The 17,295-nt window shown below is 43.8% G+C and overlaps 1 protein-coding gene across 1 annotated transcript in view; it reads right to left on the bottom strand.

The window, feature by feature from the left end:
* Positions 1-221: 221 nt before the first annotated feature.
* Positions 222-17,295, bottom strand: part of map2k6 (mitogen-activated protein kinase kinase 6) — a 125,270-nt gene continuing 108,196 nt past the window's right edge. Inside the window, exons 11-12 of the mRNA XM_038777424.1 lie at positions 11,332-11,377; positions 222-620 (exon numbers count right to left, since the gene is read on the bottom strand). Coding sequence (XP_038633352.1) covers positions 543-620; positions 11,332-11,377 — 124 coding nt within the window. The 3' untranslated portion in view covers positions 222-542. The remainder of the gene's footprint in view (positions 621-11,331; positions 11,378-17,295) is intronic.

Raw genomic sequence — 17,295 nt, 5'->3', positions numbered from 1 at the left:
AGTGCACCTATTTAAAAACGCGCGCACATGCACTTGCACACATGCACTTGCACATATGGTACAGTCTTGCTTCAAAATTCTACAATTTGAGAGCTAGTGGCCTTTAAGAGGCTAGCGTATCGCCTGACTCAATGCAAGTCTTAATCACAGTCACACAGTGAGTCTTTGCAGATAATTCATTATGAGAACAATACTCACTATTAACTTAAATTTTTTTTTTAAAAATCAAATCATTAAAAAGTGAACCGAGTACCAATTATTTGTTTTTGCATGTCAGTCAAAAGTATTTGACAACGGTTTTTCGAAGGACTCCACTGTATCACTCGGACGTATAGAGCAGCAGGTGCTGGATTTTTGTTCTTTCAACTGCACAAGTTATGCTAATTATTTCCCCCGGCCCTACCCCCGTTCTCGCCAGTGGCCAGAGTTACTTTTGAAACTCTTGATATATTTTCAAGATCAACAATGACAGAAAATGTCCTGTGATTCCAGAACGTGTGGATGGGCCTGTGGCAAAAGCCGTTGCACTTTACAGGAACCATTCAAACCCCCAAGATGAGCTTCACAAAAGACGCCACATCTGTCTCTTTGGATTCGTGCAGCGTGAAGAAGGGATGTTGCTGCAAAGAGAACAGAGAAACACAGTGGGTTAGGATTCAAGGCAATGCTTTTGTGACTATTGTCAATGACAGACATTCGAAAAATTCCAGCTTTACCCAGCAGAACACTCAGTATTTTAGGTGAAGAGTCTCTGTCAATATATTAATTTTCAGGCGAGTTGTGACATTCTGACAGGGAGATTACTTGTGAAAAGCAGGTTAATTCCGCGCTGCCCTTGATTGGTCATTAGAAAATAAATACAATTCCATTAGAAAGCAGGTGAAAAGTGATTTTGGTGAAGTATTAAAAAGGTTTTTTTTTGTCTGAAAGGGATTTTCAACTGAGGCGGTGCGGTTGTCTCAGTCTCTGCAATGACGCTGTGTTCATCAGGAGCACAATCAAACCTCAACTTCCATTTCAACGCTTCAATTATGGGCAAATTATTTGAATGGTGCAACATAAAGCTAACAATAGGTGTTGCTATGTAAATGTCCTCTTCAGGGAAGCTGCAGCATTTCACAAGACTAACCCTAACCAATGTAAAACCATTTTCCAGTGCTTTTTGTTCTTTGTAACCCTTGCAGTAATCAGATTCAAGATTTCCGGTGGAGGTTGGGGAGGGGGGGGGGGTATCACAAAAGGAAGAAGTAGATGGCCTTGATGACAAAGAAGATGAATTCTATTTCGCCTGGATGTTTCATTCAACACAAGAAGTTCACATCTCTGGCATCACATTGGCATCTTCTTTCCAAACAGTACCTGCTTCAGATGACATGCAACTCAATGTATGACAAGGTATTGTGCGTGAGGGATAGCGCAGTAGTTATGGTGCTGGGCCAGTAATCAGGCAGCTTATTAAATTTATTTCAATGTATCAGATAATTCTTGGGATATCACATTGTCATGATAAAAAACAATGGGCGGGATTCTCCAATAATGGGGCTATGTCCCCACTCCAGCGTCAAAACGTGGGTGTTTCACTCTGGACTTTCCAGAAGAAACTCCAGACTGATTTTCCTACCTGAAGGGGGCTAGCAGGGCCCCGGAGTACTCCATGCAGCTCTACCTGCCAATACAGGGCCCTGCACGTTCGGTCGGGAATCCGCTCATGCGCATGGCGGCGGCCGCCCCGCGCCACATGGCGGATACGCACCACGGAGCAGCCCCAAGATCACGCGCACCCGCGGATTGGTGGTCCCCAATCGCTAGCCTACACGTCCCTGAGCCCCCCCCCCCCGGTGAAGGATGCCCCCCACCAGGGCGGTCGTGGACTGAGTCCGCAGCTGCCACCAACTGTTCCCAACAGGCAAAACGTGGTTAGAACCACACCGTCGGGAACACGGCCAGTTGTCATCGGAGAATCGCCGCGGGGGTCTCTGTCAATGGCCCCCTACCCGCGCCGCGTAAATCGTGCACACATGCGATTCTCCAGGGACCGGAGAATTGCTGGAATGGCGTTGCGCCGGTTTTTCGGCATCAACGCCCATTCTCCGCACCCGCGCCAATCGGAGAGGGGAGAGGCTCGGAGAATTCCCCCCAATGTCCTTCATTAGGTTCCAGCCAATCGCCATCAAGTTAATAAAAGCAAAATAGTGCAGATGTTGGCAATCTGAAATAAAAACCAGAAAATGCTGGGAAAACTCAGCAGGCCTGGCAGCATCTGTGAAGAGAAAAAGAAAGTCGGCCTTTCAAGCCCATGTTACTCTTCTTCGGAGATAAAGAGATGGAGAAATGTGATGGATTTTATATTGTTTAAGGGAGGGGAAGGAGTGGAGCAAAATAGAAGATTAGAGACTGTTGTTTTGAACTCCGTCCCACTGTCTGCTAACAATATAGAATAGTAATGCTCTCCTGCTAATTTCACATACTTACCACTTTTGTGAAGCTAAAAGCCAAACAGAATGAAGCTGCCGGTGGTGTATAGCCTAGAACCTGACATTATATGTTGCCATGTGACAGGTAAAGTGGTGTCAGAATATTTCTGATGAGCAACAGGTTAATGGGAAACAAACTGCAGATACAGAATAACAAAGTATATGTTAAAAGAGCCACTATTCCACGGAGTCTGATTAATTGTGAATGAAATGTCTCCAATACCTATATGTATACCTGTGTTGCAGGCACCTTTAACACTATCCTAAATATATTGTACAGAATGCATCTAGTTGTCCACCATCATATATTTAAACATCTGAACGGTTCAGAGACTGCTGCCATCTCTTGATGCAAAGCCATGCCTTCAGGCTGAAAGTTTAAAATAGTGTAGGGCAGAATGGAATGAGCTAGTTATGAAGAACATTATGTACATTGTAAGGCAGTGGGTAAAGGGGCTGATCTCTACATATTAAGTATCGATAGCTAAAGTAAATATTACGGTTTTTGGGCCTGGGTTATATAAAATAAAGATCTAGCATACTTTCTCATCTTGACCTGGCAATACCTGTGGTAGATCCCCATTCAAGTAAAGAGCTGCAATGCAAGAGAACTTCAAGACTGAAATATACCTACTTCTCTGCATCAGTGATATCCTGGCCTAACAAAAAGTAAACCAGTTCACCTGAACTAAAGCAAAGCAGTGCTGGGTCTTTATTTTATCAATATTACGAGAACCATTGTTCCCATCAGCTCTTTGTTGTTCTTTTTTCCTTCAAAGCCCGAGTGAGAAACCGGAAAATTTTGACTCTTCAATTTATCTGACCTTTTCCTGATCTGGTCTACCCCAGGGGTCTTTGCCCTTCACATAGATTTTCAACGAAAAGCAGAAGCATTTTTCACAAGACCAACTGTCGATTGTTACTTGATTGAGAAAGACATTAGGCAGTGCAAGGGTATCGGTGAAAGAAAAGTGGTCAGTAAGAAATTTTGTGCATGCTTAATCCTTTAAGGCCAAGGCCTTTAATTATGCAAAAACAGACCCCACCAGGTTTAGCAGGTGCAGTCACCTGATTGCGATCTGTCCACTATACCCAATGGCCTGGGCATCATGTTGTCAGCCCCAATTACTACGCCAATATTCAAGTCATGGTGCATGATTTAATCTGTTTTATGCAGATTTAGTTGTTCCTTGGTTTCCTAATTATCCAAGATCAAATTGGTGACAGGAATCAACAAAGAAAATGTTTCACTTTGAAGATACATGTCTCTTAAAACAAAACCCCCCTTTGCACAGCAATATATAATGTACACATGTAAAAAGTTAACATGGACCACCTGGAAGCAAACAACATTAATAAATGAAAGAGGAACGACAGACTTTCTGAAGAAAGACAGACAAATATGAACTTACAGAAAGATGTCCTTTCACATCAGGGGGAAGGCTGGTTCTAAAAGATATACTGGTATAAGGGGGTGGCACGATGGTACAGTGGTTAGCACTGCTGCCTCACTACACCAGGGTCCCGGGTTCAATCCCGGCCAACTGACTGTGCGGAGTCTGCACATTCTTCCCGTGTCTGCATGGGTTTCCTCTGGGTGCTCCGGTTTCCTCCCACATTCCAAAGACGTGCAGGTTAGGTGGATTGGCCATGCTAAAATTGCTGCTTAGTGTCCAGGGATGTACAAGTTAGGTGGGGTTACGGGGATAGAGCAGGGGCAGTAGTGCTCTCTCAGAGGGTCCCTGCAGATTTGATGGGCCAAATTACCTCCTTCTGCTCTGTAGGGATTCTGTATGATGAAATGCTGTTTTCTTTTTAAAGAGACAACTGTTTCTTCTGAAGAACTCAACAGCAGCTACAATTTTCAAATCAGCAAACATTTAAACAGAACTACACATAGCTAAGTGCTGGTTTAGCAGTGGGCTAAACAGCTGGCTTGTAATGCAGAACAATGCCAGCAGCGCGGGTTCAATTCCCGTCTCCCCGAACAGGTGCCGGAATGTGGCGACTAGGAGCTTTTCACAGTAACTTCATTGAAGCCTACTTGTGACAATAAGCTATTATTATTATTATTATTATTAAAAGTACACCTTGATTCTGCGTTTGTGAATCACCTAATGCAGTTTAAGCAGCATTTTTGTAATTTCCACCGGATGAAAATGGCAAATAGTCAGTGTTATATTATTGGGAGTAATATTTGTTACTCATTTGTTTCTGCCCAGTTGAACGTAACTGTGATGATGAATACTCGAAGTCATCCAGTGATAACAAATAATTTATTGATTAACTAATCAATTTAACTGTGAGTTATTTTCTTCAATACTTATATGAGTTCAAATTAGACAATATAGATTTAGATTAACAATGAATAATATACTTTACACTCTGAGCTTGCTATACTTCTGTCCTCTAGCTGCAACACATCCAAAGAGAGCAGGCCAACAAATTGTGGCTGTTTATATACCTCCTGTTCGTGTTGCCCTCTAGTGATCATCTGACTGTACTGACTACACATTAACCCTTCATGTATTTACATGTACAGAGATCACTACAGTCAGCACCATCTACCTGCTCAATATAGGTACCTATCTGGTATAAGTGAGGATGGGAGAAGACATTGAGACTGTTCTACAAATAGTTAAATGGTTAAACAATTCACAGATTATTTGTTAAAAAAACGTGGGGTTGAGGATTCCCAAATGGCAAGCTGAATTTCTCTGGGCACTGTATGCAGTATTTCTACCCTTCATAAACAGCAGTGGAGATATACTGCTTAAAGGAAACTCCAGTGTGTGTGGGAGATGACTTGTAGCAAGCCCCATTAATCCACTGGTTTGAAAACACAGACTCCAAAGTTAGGATCTGGAATTTCTTTTTTAAAATAACCAGCTATCCTGAAATGCAGTGTAGTCTTGGTGTTATTGAGCATCTGGCTTCCTTAGAGGAGATGCGTTCTAACCTCACAGGCTGCCATTATCCACCAGCCAGGAGCTGGTCTCCACGTAAACTCAAACCATAGAAGTCTCCAGAAACTGTTTTCCCATTTCACTTCGAGACCACATGTCAACATATTTTGAAAGCGATACATTTCCTCCGAGCACGCAGTGTTCTTTTCAATTAAAAAAAAAAATTGCATGCTTATCATCACCTGTGACATCGACAACAATATTTTTCTGGTGAAATGTTAATGCAGTCACATGCAATGACAGAACTGCAAATCAACACAACTTCAAAAACGTTGCCTCTCTCTGCCGAGGTGGATTCCCTCTCCTACCATTAAATAATAATAATAATAATTGCTTATCGTCACAAGTAGGCTTCAATGAAGTTACTGTGAAAAGCCCCTAGTCGCCACATTCCAGCGCCTGTTCGAGGAGGTTGGTACGGGAATTGAACCCCCGTTGCTGGCATTGTTTTGCATTGCAAACCAGCTATTTAGCCCACTGTGCTAAACCAGCCCCTACTCCCTGTCAATTGGCTTAGATTTCCCAAAAAAAATCTTGTTTACTTACTTTTCGGTAATATTGGGAGAGTAGAAATCACTGCTGGTGATGTTACACATATTCAACAAGCTCCAACCAAGTTTTCACTTCTGCCAATTTAACCTGTTCATTTAATATTTAGCTTATTAACCTTTGCTGTGTGCAAATTAGATGCCACGTTTCCCACATTACAATAGTGGCGACACCTCAAAAGCCCTTCATTGCCTGTAAACCACTCTTAAAAAAGACTCATAGAATTAGAATTTACAGTGCAGAAGGAGGCCATTCGGCCCATCGAGTCTGCACCGGCTTTTTGAAAGAGCACCCCACACCTCCACCCTATCCCCATAACCCAGTAATCCTACTCAACGATAAGGGCAATTTTGAACACTAACGGCAATTTAGCATGGCCAATCCACCTAACCTGCACATCTTTGGACTGTGGGATGAAACCGGAGCACCCGGAGGAAACTCACGCACACACGGGGAGAACGTGCAGACTCCGCACAGACAGTGAACCAAGCTGGGAAGCAATTGTGCTAACCATCATGCTACCGTGCTGCCCCAAACTTAGGTGTCCTAAGTTATAAGCCCTGAATCAATTCCAGTTCTTCTTTCTTGAAACAATTTTTTTCCTTTGGAATAATTAATTTTGTTATTAAAATGTTATCTAGAAGCTCAGCCACTTACCATTTGCTGCCGGATACAAGAGACGGTGACATAGAGCAATTTACTTCCTCAACAAAAGGTGCAAAATATATTACAAGGGCAGCACCATAGTGGAGTGGTTAGCACTGCTGCCTCAAGGCGCTGAGGTCCCAGGTTCGATCCCGGCTCGTATGGAGTTTATGTCCATGTGGAGTTTGCACATTCTCCCCGAGTTTGCGTGGGTTTCGCCCCCACAACCCAAAGATGTGCAGGCGAGGTGGATTGGCCATGCTAAATTGGCCCATAATGGAAAAAAATTAATTGGGTACTCTAAATTTATTTAAAAATATATATATATATATACTACAGAATATTTAATGCAATATGGAAGACATCCGAGAGCAATTTTAACATGGCAGGTTGAATATTTATTTCAATTCAAGTTCACCCATTGACATTTGAGAGTTACGAGTGCAATGATAGATCTGTAACAGGTTAAATGTACAGCAGGAGCTCCATGGTTTATTGGACAATCTGTATCTCTGTCATTCTCTTCTAATCTAGAAAACTCTGATTAATTAACGGTGTCTCTTTATGGGCACAGTTGCCCTTCTGTTTGTGACACTGAGGCAGTGGCACCCCTATTAGGTATTTACATTAGCCAATAGAAGTTCCCCCTCCCCCTTCTCTACAAACTCCCCATTTAAGTGACAGGGTGTCCGACACAATCAAAAAAGACAATCAGCTGCCTGATATTGTGGGTAATATGCTACCCACGATAGTCAGATTCCACTGTGGAGATCAGAAGAAGCAGGGCTACATCTACCACTAGTTTAGACTTGCCCTGGCACATTCCAGCTCAAAGCACATTTGTTCACAAAGTTGTGACAAGTGTGAACTGATAATGGTGCAGTGAAGGAAAGAGGGCATCTGGGACCTGGAGTTAAGAGAGTAACCGATGGGGTATCTCCTTAACTAACGAGGTTTAAGAATTAGGAAATAAATTGAGGAAGGACTGAAAAAGAGGGTGGACTAAATGGGAGTGAATTCAATGTCAAATCATACACAGAAAGAGAAATCAAGAGATTGGAAAATTGGGCTAAGAGAGAGGATGAGAAAAAAGGAGACAGAAAGGAAAAATAATACTTGTATTACGACCCCGGACCCGACCCCAACATGGCTAGAATACTGGACAGAAACCCCAATATTTTATTTTAAATTTTATAATACTATGAGGAAAGAATACCTCGCCCCAGAAGTGATTTCACAAATAAATAGGGATGTGAGATATTAAAGTAAACTTTCTTATTAACACAGTATTAAAATATCTTTAACATCACACTAGAAAATAGCTTACAATCAATTACCCCTGAAACAATGCTAATCAATACAGTGACACAATAACCCTTAACTGCTATCATTATTCCCACTCAAACAACAAAACCATCTCAGCTCTCAATCCACGTTAAATACCTTTAGCACTCAGGAATTCCTGCTTTATAGAGATGGCCTGAGACTGTTTTAAAGAAAAGACCTGAATGCTGTCAGAACCATGCAGAAAATCTGACTGTATTTCTCAAGAAGATGTTTCTCAACTTGTTTCAGCTCTCTTTTTAATCAGACAAGTCTGAACTGCTTGGAAAGACTGCTAATCTGTCTGCAGACAAGTCTTTAACTGAACTGCAGTGAGAGTAAAATGCTTGCCCTCTGCTCACAGCTCCAATCTAAACTCAACTAGCACTGCTTTTCTGAAAAATGCCTGATACATTGGCTCCTCCCAGTAATTACATCATTTTACCAAGCTGAAATCTAATTATCTCCACAGGGAATCCCCGTTAAATTCAAACAAAACTGCATTAGCCCAAGCTTTTTACAATGCCTTAATTGCACCCTGGCTCCATACCATTTGAACATGACTCCAGCAGTGATATACTAACTCAGGCTTTTAACCCTTACTGCACCAAATGCACTTCAAAAAAAGTGTGATTTTTTTTAAATGGAAGAATGCGAGACCTGAATGAGTCTCCATACTTGTGATAATTAATTTTCCGTGTCAGGGAGGTTACACTTATAATGTCGCTAGAAGGGTATTTACACTTGTAATGAGTCGATTTGAGGAGCAAGTTTGGGGAAAAAACAGACCATGAGAGGTGCTAGGGCCGCATTGGCATGTTATGGCAGTAATGGTGGAGTGCTGTAACTCAAGACAGCAACTTTTAGATATTCACACAACCGCACATCGATGCCTTGCCTCACCTGGGATAGCTGTGCAGCTCACCCATAAATAATACACTCTTCACAACCAATAATGCCCAGCAAACTGCTTCTGCAGAGCTCAACAACGTTCATAATGTTGACAATTCTAAAAGCGCAGCCAGTACACAAAGAATTCATCAGAGCTAACTTGTAATACGGAAAGGGCAAAGTAGCACTCTCCATCATCCAAGTGGCACTCAAAGGCTACTCTTACAAGACACTGGTTTGCTTATGTCACGACGCTATTGTGCACCTTATTTGTTTTCATCACAACACCGTTTTTCGCATGTTTTAAGTTCAAAGCAAAAAATATCAATGATGTTCTCAAACCTACTCACCATCCAACCAACTACACTGGGCACTGTCAGAGGACAATGAAATAAATCATTGAGCTGCAGAAACAGCTGCCAAATCCAACGGAGCTACAATTTAAAATTGTTAATTTCTGAACAGAATCAAGGTTCAGCAGCAATGCACATGGAACCCCAATTGTGAGGGTGCACTTCAGGGGCTAAATTCTCCGACCCCCCCCGCAGGGTCGGGAATCGCGCTGCGCCAATCGGCGTGCCCTCCGCGCCGATCGGCGAGCCCCCTGCGGCGATTCTCCGGCCCGCGATGGGCCGAAGTCCCGCTGCTGAGAGGCCAATCTCGCCGCCGTGGTTTCAACCACCTCTGGTGGCGGCGGGATTAGCGACGTGAGCGGGCCCCCGGGGTCCTGGGGGGGGGGGGGGGGGACGATCGGACCCCGGGGGTGCCCCCACGTTGGCCAGGCCCGCTATCGGGGCCCCTCGATCGGCGGGCGGGCCAGTGCCGTGGGGGATCTCTTTTTCTTTCGCCGCCGCCATGGCCTCCACCATGGCGGAGGCGGAAGAGAACCCCCCTACCGCGTATGCGCCGGTGCGCACAAACCGGCGAAGGCCTTTCGGCCAGCCCTGACACCGGCCGGCGGGCGTCAAAGGCCATTGGCGCCGGTCTTGGCGCCAGTCGGCGTGGCGCCAACCACTCTGGCGCGGGCCTATCCCCCAAAGGTGCCACTCCGCTACGCCGGGACCCCCTGCCCCGCCGGGTAGGGGAGAATCCCGGCCCAGATCACAGATCTTTAACCAACAATGTTCCTGATGCTATTCATTTTCTTTCGAATATCTAGAAGGTGGTCAGGGACAGGAAGTTGATTTATCATTAGTTGACAGAAAGCTGCTAGTCACGACCAGAAATGAGCTTTCTGCACTGATCCAGATGCAATAGGAAGTAATAAACACCTCTATAAACACACCCCCTGTGAACTGTAGGAAATATAATCACCCTGATGATGTTACCACTGCCAATTAATGCTCAGCCCAACACCTTCACATGCTGCATTTCAGGCATAATTCTGGCACAACTATGGAACCATGTGGTTGCAGTGGTGGGTCAACTAGTAAATAAAATGGATTCCACAACTCAAATTAGCAGAATCGATTTGAGGCCTGGTCCATTCCCAAACAAATGAATGTCGTAAATTAGCACACAGGCCTCCACTCCTATCAATCCCATTACCTATTCCGATCGCCACACAAATCCAAAAAATGAAATGAGAATGACTTTTAGAAAAAAAAAGTAGTGTGTGTACAAGCACAATTGTCTCGAAATTTGCCCAGAATGTTCCAGTATGCAGGCGTGAATTGGGAACAAGGCTCGAGGCATACCCAATATTGATTCTCAGGCCTAAGATTGCGTCACATCCCTGAGTGGCTGATATCTGCTTGGCCTCCCCAGGCAGCTCGTCAGTGAAGCGGATTTTTAATTCAGTGTCCAAGTAGTCCTGGGAGGGAGGGTTGGAAGTGATGGGGGGGGGGGGGGGGGGTTGATGCACAGAAACTAACAGGAGAGTGAGCTGATCAGAAACTGGCAATTTGCACCTTCCAACTTAACTATTATTTACAAACTTACCTTTATTGGGGTGACATCCAACAACACCTTTCAGGACTGTGGACTGGGGAGTATGTAGACAGTAATTTCCTACAGATGGGTAGCATAGTGGTTAGCACTATTGTTTCACAGCGCCAGGGTCCCAGGTTTGATTCCTGCTTCGGTCACTGTCTGTGCGGAGTCTGCACGTTCTCCCCGTGTCTGCGTGGTTTCCTCCGGTTTCCTCTCACAGTCCAAAGATGTGCAGGTTAGGTGGATTGGCCATGCTAAATTGCCCTTAGGTTAGATGGGGTTGCAGGGTAATGGGGATAGGGTGGAGGTTTGAGCTTAAGTAGGGTGCTCTTTCCAAGAGCCGGTGCAGACTCGATGGGCCAAATGGCCTCCTTCTGCACTGTAAATTCTATGTATCTATGTATCAGTGAACAGAATTTGGGATGTCCGGCAGCTTCACTACCCTCAACTCAATCTGCTAACTAAATTCCAAACAACTCCAACATTGCAACCTGTCACTAGATTGGGAAATACAATTTAGGATTTGTAATAATTAGTCAATTGGTTCTTACCATAAGTTCTGAGTAAGTTGGTCTGTCTTTGGAATTTTTCTTCAGGCTGTAATAGAAATACAGAAAGTCTCTTTAGCAAAATTATTTGAATTATATTCATTATTTTCCATAAATAAGACTGGATTCTTACAGGTCGACTGGGTCACAAATCCAGAGTAATTACAATGCTCAGCACCTAGGGAGCACACTTAAGTTAGAGATTGAAAAGCTGACATTTGTTTTAGGCAGAGGATCTGGGCAAGGATGTTGCTGATCTGCGTTCTTCATTGGGGCTTCTGAGTCAGTGACCGGCGAGAGCAGGGACACATTGAATTATAGAATAGTACAGCACCAGCCTGCACCAGAAAGAGCAATCCAGTTAGTCTCACTCGCCTCCACTTTGCCAACATAAGAACTAGGAGCAGGAGTAGGCTATCTGGCCCTTCGAGCCTGCTCCGCCATTCAATGAGATCATGGATGATCTTCTGTGGACTCAGCTCCACATTCCCACCCGAACACCATAATCCTTTATTCCTTTTTTCTTCAAAAAATTATCTGTCTTTATCTTGAAAACATTTAATGAAGGAGCCTCAGCTGCTTTACTGGGCAAGGAATTCCATAGATTCACAACCTTTGGGTGAAGAAGTTCCTCCTAAGCTCAGTCTTAAATCTACTTCCCCTTATTTTGAGGCTAGTTCTGCTTTCAGAATATGTTCTGCATGCAGAATGTAGTTCTGCTTTCAGAACATAAAAACATGTCTCAGATTTTCTCGAGTGTTTATTCGATTCCCTTTTGAAAGCTACTGTTGAATCTATTTCGATCAATGCCTACCAGGCAATGCATTCCAAATCCTAACCACTCACTGCATAAAAACCTTTTTGCAATGTTGCCTCGGATTCTTTTGCTCGTCATCTTAATCTGTGCCCTCGGCCTACCAACCCTTCAGCCATCAGAAACAGTTTTGCTTTAATTGCTTTATTTAAATTCATTACGATTGTATACGTGCTTACCAGATCTCCTCTTAATCTTCTATGTTCTAAGGAGAACAATTCAGCTTCTCCACCCGATTCACATAATTATCCCTAGAACAATTTCAGTAAAACTCTTCTGCCCCCTCTCCAAATCCTTCAATGTTCTTCCTAAAGTCTAGTGTCCAGAACTGGACGGGATACTCCAGCTGGGGGCAAACAAGTATTTTATGTGTTCTATTTAAAAAGCTCAAGATCCCATATGATTTATTAACTGCTTTGTTAACCTGTCTTGTCACCCCCATGGTCTCTCTCTACTTTAATCTCCTTTAAAATTGTACCATTTAGCTTTCCCATTCTTCCTATCAAAATATATAATCTCACACTTTTCCGTATTGAATTTTACTTGCCACATGTCACATTCCTCTATCTTCTTGAAGTATGTAATTATCTTCCACACATTTAACTACACTTTCAAATTTTATGACACTGTGTCAATGGGGCAGATTCAATTCGGGATTCAATCCCGGCTTGGGTCACTGTCTGTGCGGAGTCTGCACATCCTCCCCGTGTGTGCGTGGGTTTCCTCCGGGTGCTCCGGTTTCCTCCCACAGTCCAAAGATGTGCAGGTTAGGTGGATTGGCCATGATAAATTGCCCTTAGTGTCCAAAATTGCCCTTAGTGTTGGGTGGGGTTACTGGGTTATTGGGATAGGGGGAGGTGTTGACCTTGGGTAGGGTGCTCTTTCCAAGAGCCGGTGCAGACTCGATGGGCCGAATGGCCTCCTGTTGCACTGTAAATTCTATGAAATCTGGAACTCACCTCAGACTAGCAAGGTTGGCGGTGAGCGACAGTCAATCATCCTTTCTAAAGTTAGATTTCCAATCACAAAACTGGCCTCCTCTGAAGCATTTCACAACAAGATTCTGAATTCAGCAACTTTAAAATCAAATTCAACAACTTCTTTGCAGGGGAGTAGGTGAAAGGATTGTGACACTGTCACGGTTTTCAGAATCGTGTGTAGGATCATATTTTGAAAAGTTAAACACAGATGGATTCAATATGTGCAAGGGTGGCGAGAAGGAGAGGAAAGAAAGGGAAAAATAGGAAAAAAAACCTCTTCATGGGAGTTACAGTCTTCTGACCTACTCCATTATAGATGCACAAACCTAAGAAAGAATGGTATCGCAGCTAGACAGAACAAGCGGTAGCATGGTGGTTAGCATCAATGCTTCACAGCTCCAGGGTTCCAGGTTCGATTCCCGGCTGGGTCACTGTCTGTGTGGAGTCTGCACATCCTCCCCGTGTGTGCGTGGGTTTCCTCCGGGTGCTCCGGTTTCCTCCCACAGTCCAAAGATGTGCGGGTTAGGTGGATTGGCTATGCTAAAAATTGCCCGTAGTGTAAGGTTAATGGGGGGATTGTTGGGTTACGGGTATACGGGTTACGTGGGTTTAAGTAGGGTGATCATTGCTCGGCACAACATCGAGGGCCGAAGGGCCTGTTCTGTGCTGTACTGTTCTATGTTCTAAGCATTAGCGAAAAATTCAAATAAGATATTTTACTTCAAGCCCTTAAATAAAGAGCTTGAGCCAATGGTGTTACTTGGTGAAGATTTATTTTCCCTATCACTGAAGCAGATGTTAATGAATTGCTCTGGACATTACAACTGGGTCACTCAATTGCGTGAAGCACTTCTAAATGGCATCTTCCCTCTCCCCAGTTCTTTGAGAATACAACCTTCTGGCACCCATAGAATAAATCAGAACATGTGCGTCAGGACAGCACACAAATCATTGCACGACTACATAGATGGGATGCATTAAGATAATTACAACTTAATCTATTTAAAACATTCTACATTATGCCAAGAACCTGTTGTCTGTTTCTCAAATCTCAAGCACTTTTATTCTTTGGAGCTAGATCGGAAATATTTATGAAGTTATTTTTTTCCCTTATTTTTCCGAACTGCTCTTGATTGTATCTTGTTTACCATTTTATGATACTTTTTCCCCCTACCCAGTTGTGAAAAACACCCAATAAATTCTAAATGAATTAAGATAAGGGCATGATTTTACTGGAACAGTTGAAAGCTATTCTAAATAGTTGCTGTCCAATCAGGGCTATTTGTTTGCGTAAGATGCTATCGACAGATAACACATGAGCCCCATCTCAGCAATTCAGGAGCAAAATAACTTGTTTCTTTTTAGACTCCGCAAATGTCTCTCTTCTCCTGACAGCACTGACTCTTTGCTGGAGTGCGGTTCCAGTCAAGGCTACATTATCTAGCTTGTGACCACTATTCGTATAGTCCTCAATAAAGTTACAGCAGCCAATTAAAGTGAGCCTGATTCCGCTCCCAATCGACTATCACGCCAATTACTCAACAGTGGCAGGACAGGAACATCAGCTGGTCTTCCAATCTTTAATCCAGGGGCCTCTGAAGCTAATGGTGGAAATCAACAAACTCCACTTCAGACTTGGGGCACTGAACCTCAGAACTGCCTGCTCGGGCAGCACGGTGGCCTAGTGGTTAACACAACCGCCTCACGGCGATGAGGTCCCAGGTTCGATCCTGGCTCTGGGTCACTGTCCGTGTGGAGTTTGTACATACTCCCCGTGTCTGCGTGGGTTTCACCCCCACAACCCAAAAATGTGCAGAGTAGGTGGATTGGCCACGCTAAATTGCCCCTTAATTGGAAAAAATAATTGGGTAATCTAAATTTTAAAAAAAAAGAACTGCCTGCTCTGCGTGACTCTGGTGTCTTGACATGCCCCATTTAGGGACATTGGAATAGAGCCATTCAGCACGTGCGCCTGATCTGTAATGCCATTAAATCTTGGCTGATCTATACCTTAACTCCATCGACCATCTTAACACTCAATATTCATGCCGAATAAAAGCGAGCCAATTCTATTAAAATAAAATTCTACTTTAAGAGGGGAAGGCAAAGGGCAGCACGGTGGCCTAGTGGTTAGCACAACCGCCTCACGGCGCTGAGGTCCCAGGTTCGATCCCGGCTCTGGGTCACTGTCCGTGTGGAGTTTGCATGTTCTCCCCGTGTCTGCGTGGGTTTCGTCCCCACAACCCAAAAATGTGCAAAGTAGGTGGGTTGGCCACGCTAAATTGCCCCTTAATTGGAAAAAAATAATTGGCTAATCTAAATTTAAAAAAAAAAAGAGGGGAAGGCAGTATAGTGAATATCAATTCAATATGTACTTAAGTTTGGACCCAATAGCCTCAATCGAGATAGGTAACAACAATTAAATTTGGCTCAGAGTGCATCAGGCAGCTGTTTCATTTGTGTTGATGCAGGCTTTAAGTCAGGATCTCCTCTTAGAGGTGTCACCTCTCAGAGCTCAGAAAACCACAATAGCGAATGAGGAAGCAAGTCCACGAAAGATGGCTTGAAATAGTTTGTCACAAAGAGTGTTTTAATAGTCATCTTCCAATTTGATTGCGTTTATGGATGTCTTTAACAAAAGTGTGCGTGCACGTGTGACATCATCAGGAGCACGGGCTTTCAGTTTAGTCAGGCGGAGCGCGTGCTTAGCTGCTGCTGGTATCTGAAGCCAAACTGTATTATTGCCTCAATGTTTTCCAAGTAAAGAAGATTTAACTTTTACAATGCATTCGACTACCTTTCTTATGGTCACATCTTTCTGGCAACAAGGATTTAAAAGGACAAGAATAAATTTGAGGTGCAGCGCGGCAAGACAAAGTTTTGTACAGTGAATAGCTAGTTTGCAATGTGGTTGGTGGTGATGACTATATTCGGGACTATCAATGAGCTTGTGGAAGGGCAGGAGGACTAGACAGAGTATGTGGAAAGATTGGGACACTTTTTTCTGGTAAATGGAATTGCAGATGAGGCTAAAAAACATGTGTGTGGGGGTGGTGGGGTGGTGGGGGCAAAGTCTTGCAAGCTAATGAGGAATTTTGCAACACCCCAGAAACTGGGGGACATTTCATTTGGGGGAAGTTTTTTTGCACTCGTTCAGAATCACCACTATCCTAAACCCTTCATGACTGTCCAGCGTTTAAAGTTTCATAGTCATTTTCGAAAGGCAGGACAGTCTATAGCTACTTTTATTGCTGAAGTGCGTCAACACTCTAACACTGCCTCAAACTCCAGTGCTCAGAGGATATGCTCCAGGACAGATAGATCTGTGGCATTAATGAAGACAGCATACAGCGTTGTTTGTTGGGGGAAAACCAAACTAACTTTTAAGGTAACTCTGGAAGATTCTCTGGCTCAATTACAATAGAGAAGCTACGCCAAGTTTTTACAATTTGCGGCTTACCGGATTCTCTTGTTTCTGATAATGGGGCAATGCTTAGAGGTGATTATTTTCCAAGTGTTTATGCAAAGAAATGGAATAAGCCATGTGCGTACTTTTCCTTTTCATCCAGCGTTGAATAGTTTAGCAGAGCGAGCTGTTCAGACACTGAAAGAAGGACTGAAGTGAATAGCAGGCGGTATTTTGGGAACTAAGCTCTCACAGTTCTTGTTTCAGTGCCATATCCCGCCACAAACGGCAACAGGATTTTCACCAGCTGAAATGCTGACTGGTAGGAAGCCAAAGTCTCACCTGGATCTGTTACATTCAACGAGAGCGGGATGGAGATAAGAAAAGGCGAAGGGAGAGGCCTGACTACCATGCCATAAAAAGAGGCATTTCGATCCAGGTGATTGTCGACGTCAGGAACTTTGACAGCAACCAACGATGGCTGCCTGGTGTTATTCTGAACCAAAGCGGTCCAGTATCGTTAGTGGTGAAGCTGATGACTGGAAGGGTCATCTGCAGATATCACAATCACATTCGCCTATGCCAAGACTCTGAGACAGCTAAGTTTCCGGATCACACGGCAGAAGGAAATGTTGTTGTGGGAATTCAACAGGAAGTGGTTCCTGTTGCTCAGGGGCATCCAGTGGATGCTGAAAGGTTGAAGGGCTTCCTCTCACTGACAACCAACCCTACTTCTGTGCCCTTGAGTCCAGCCCAACTGAACCAAG

The sequence above is a fragment of the Scyliorhinus canicula genome, chromosome 18 (assembly GCF_902713615.1).
Source record: "Scyliorhinus canicula chromosome 18, sScyCan1.1, whole genome shotgun sequence".
In the NCBI taxonomy this organism is placed as follows: domain Eukaryota; kingdom Metazoa; phylum Chordata; class Chondrichthyes; order Carcharhiniformes; family Scyliorhinidae; genus Scyliorhinus; species Scyliorhinus canicula.
The sequence above is the reverse complement of the archived record's forward strand: the minus strand, read 5'-3'. Positions and strand labels throughout refer to the sequence as shown.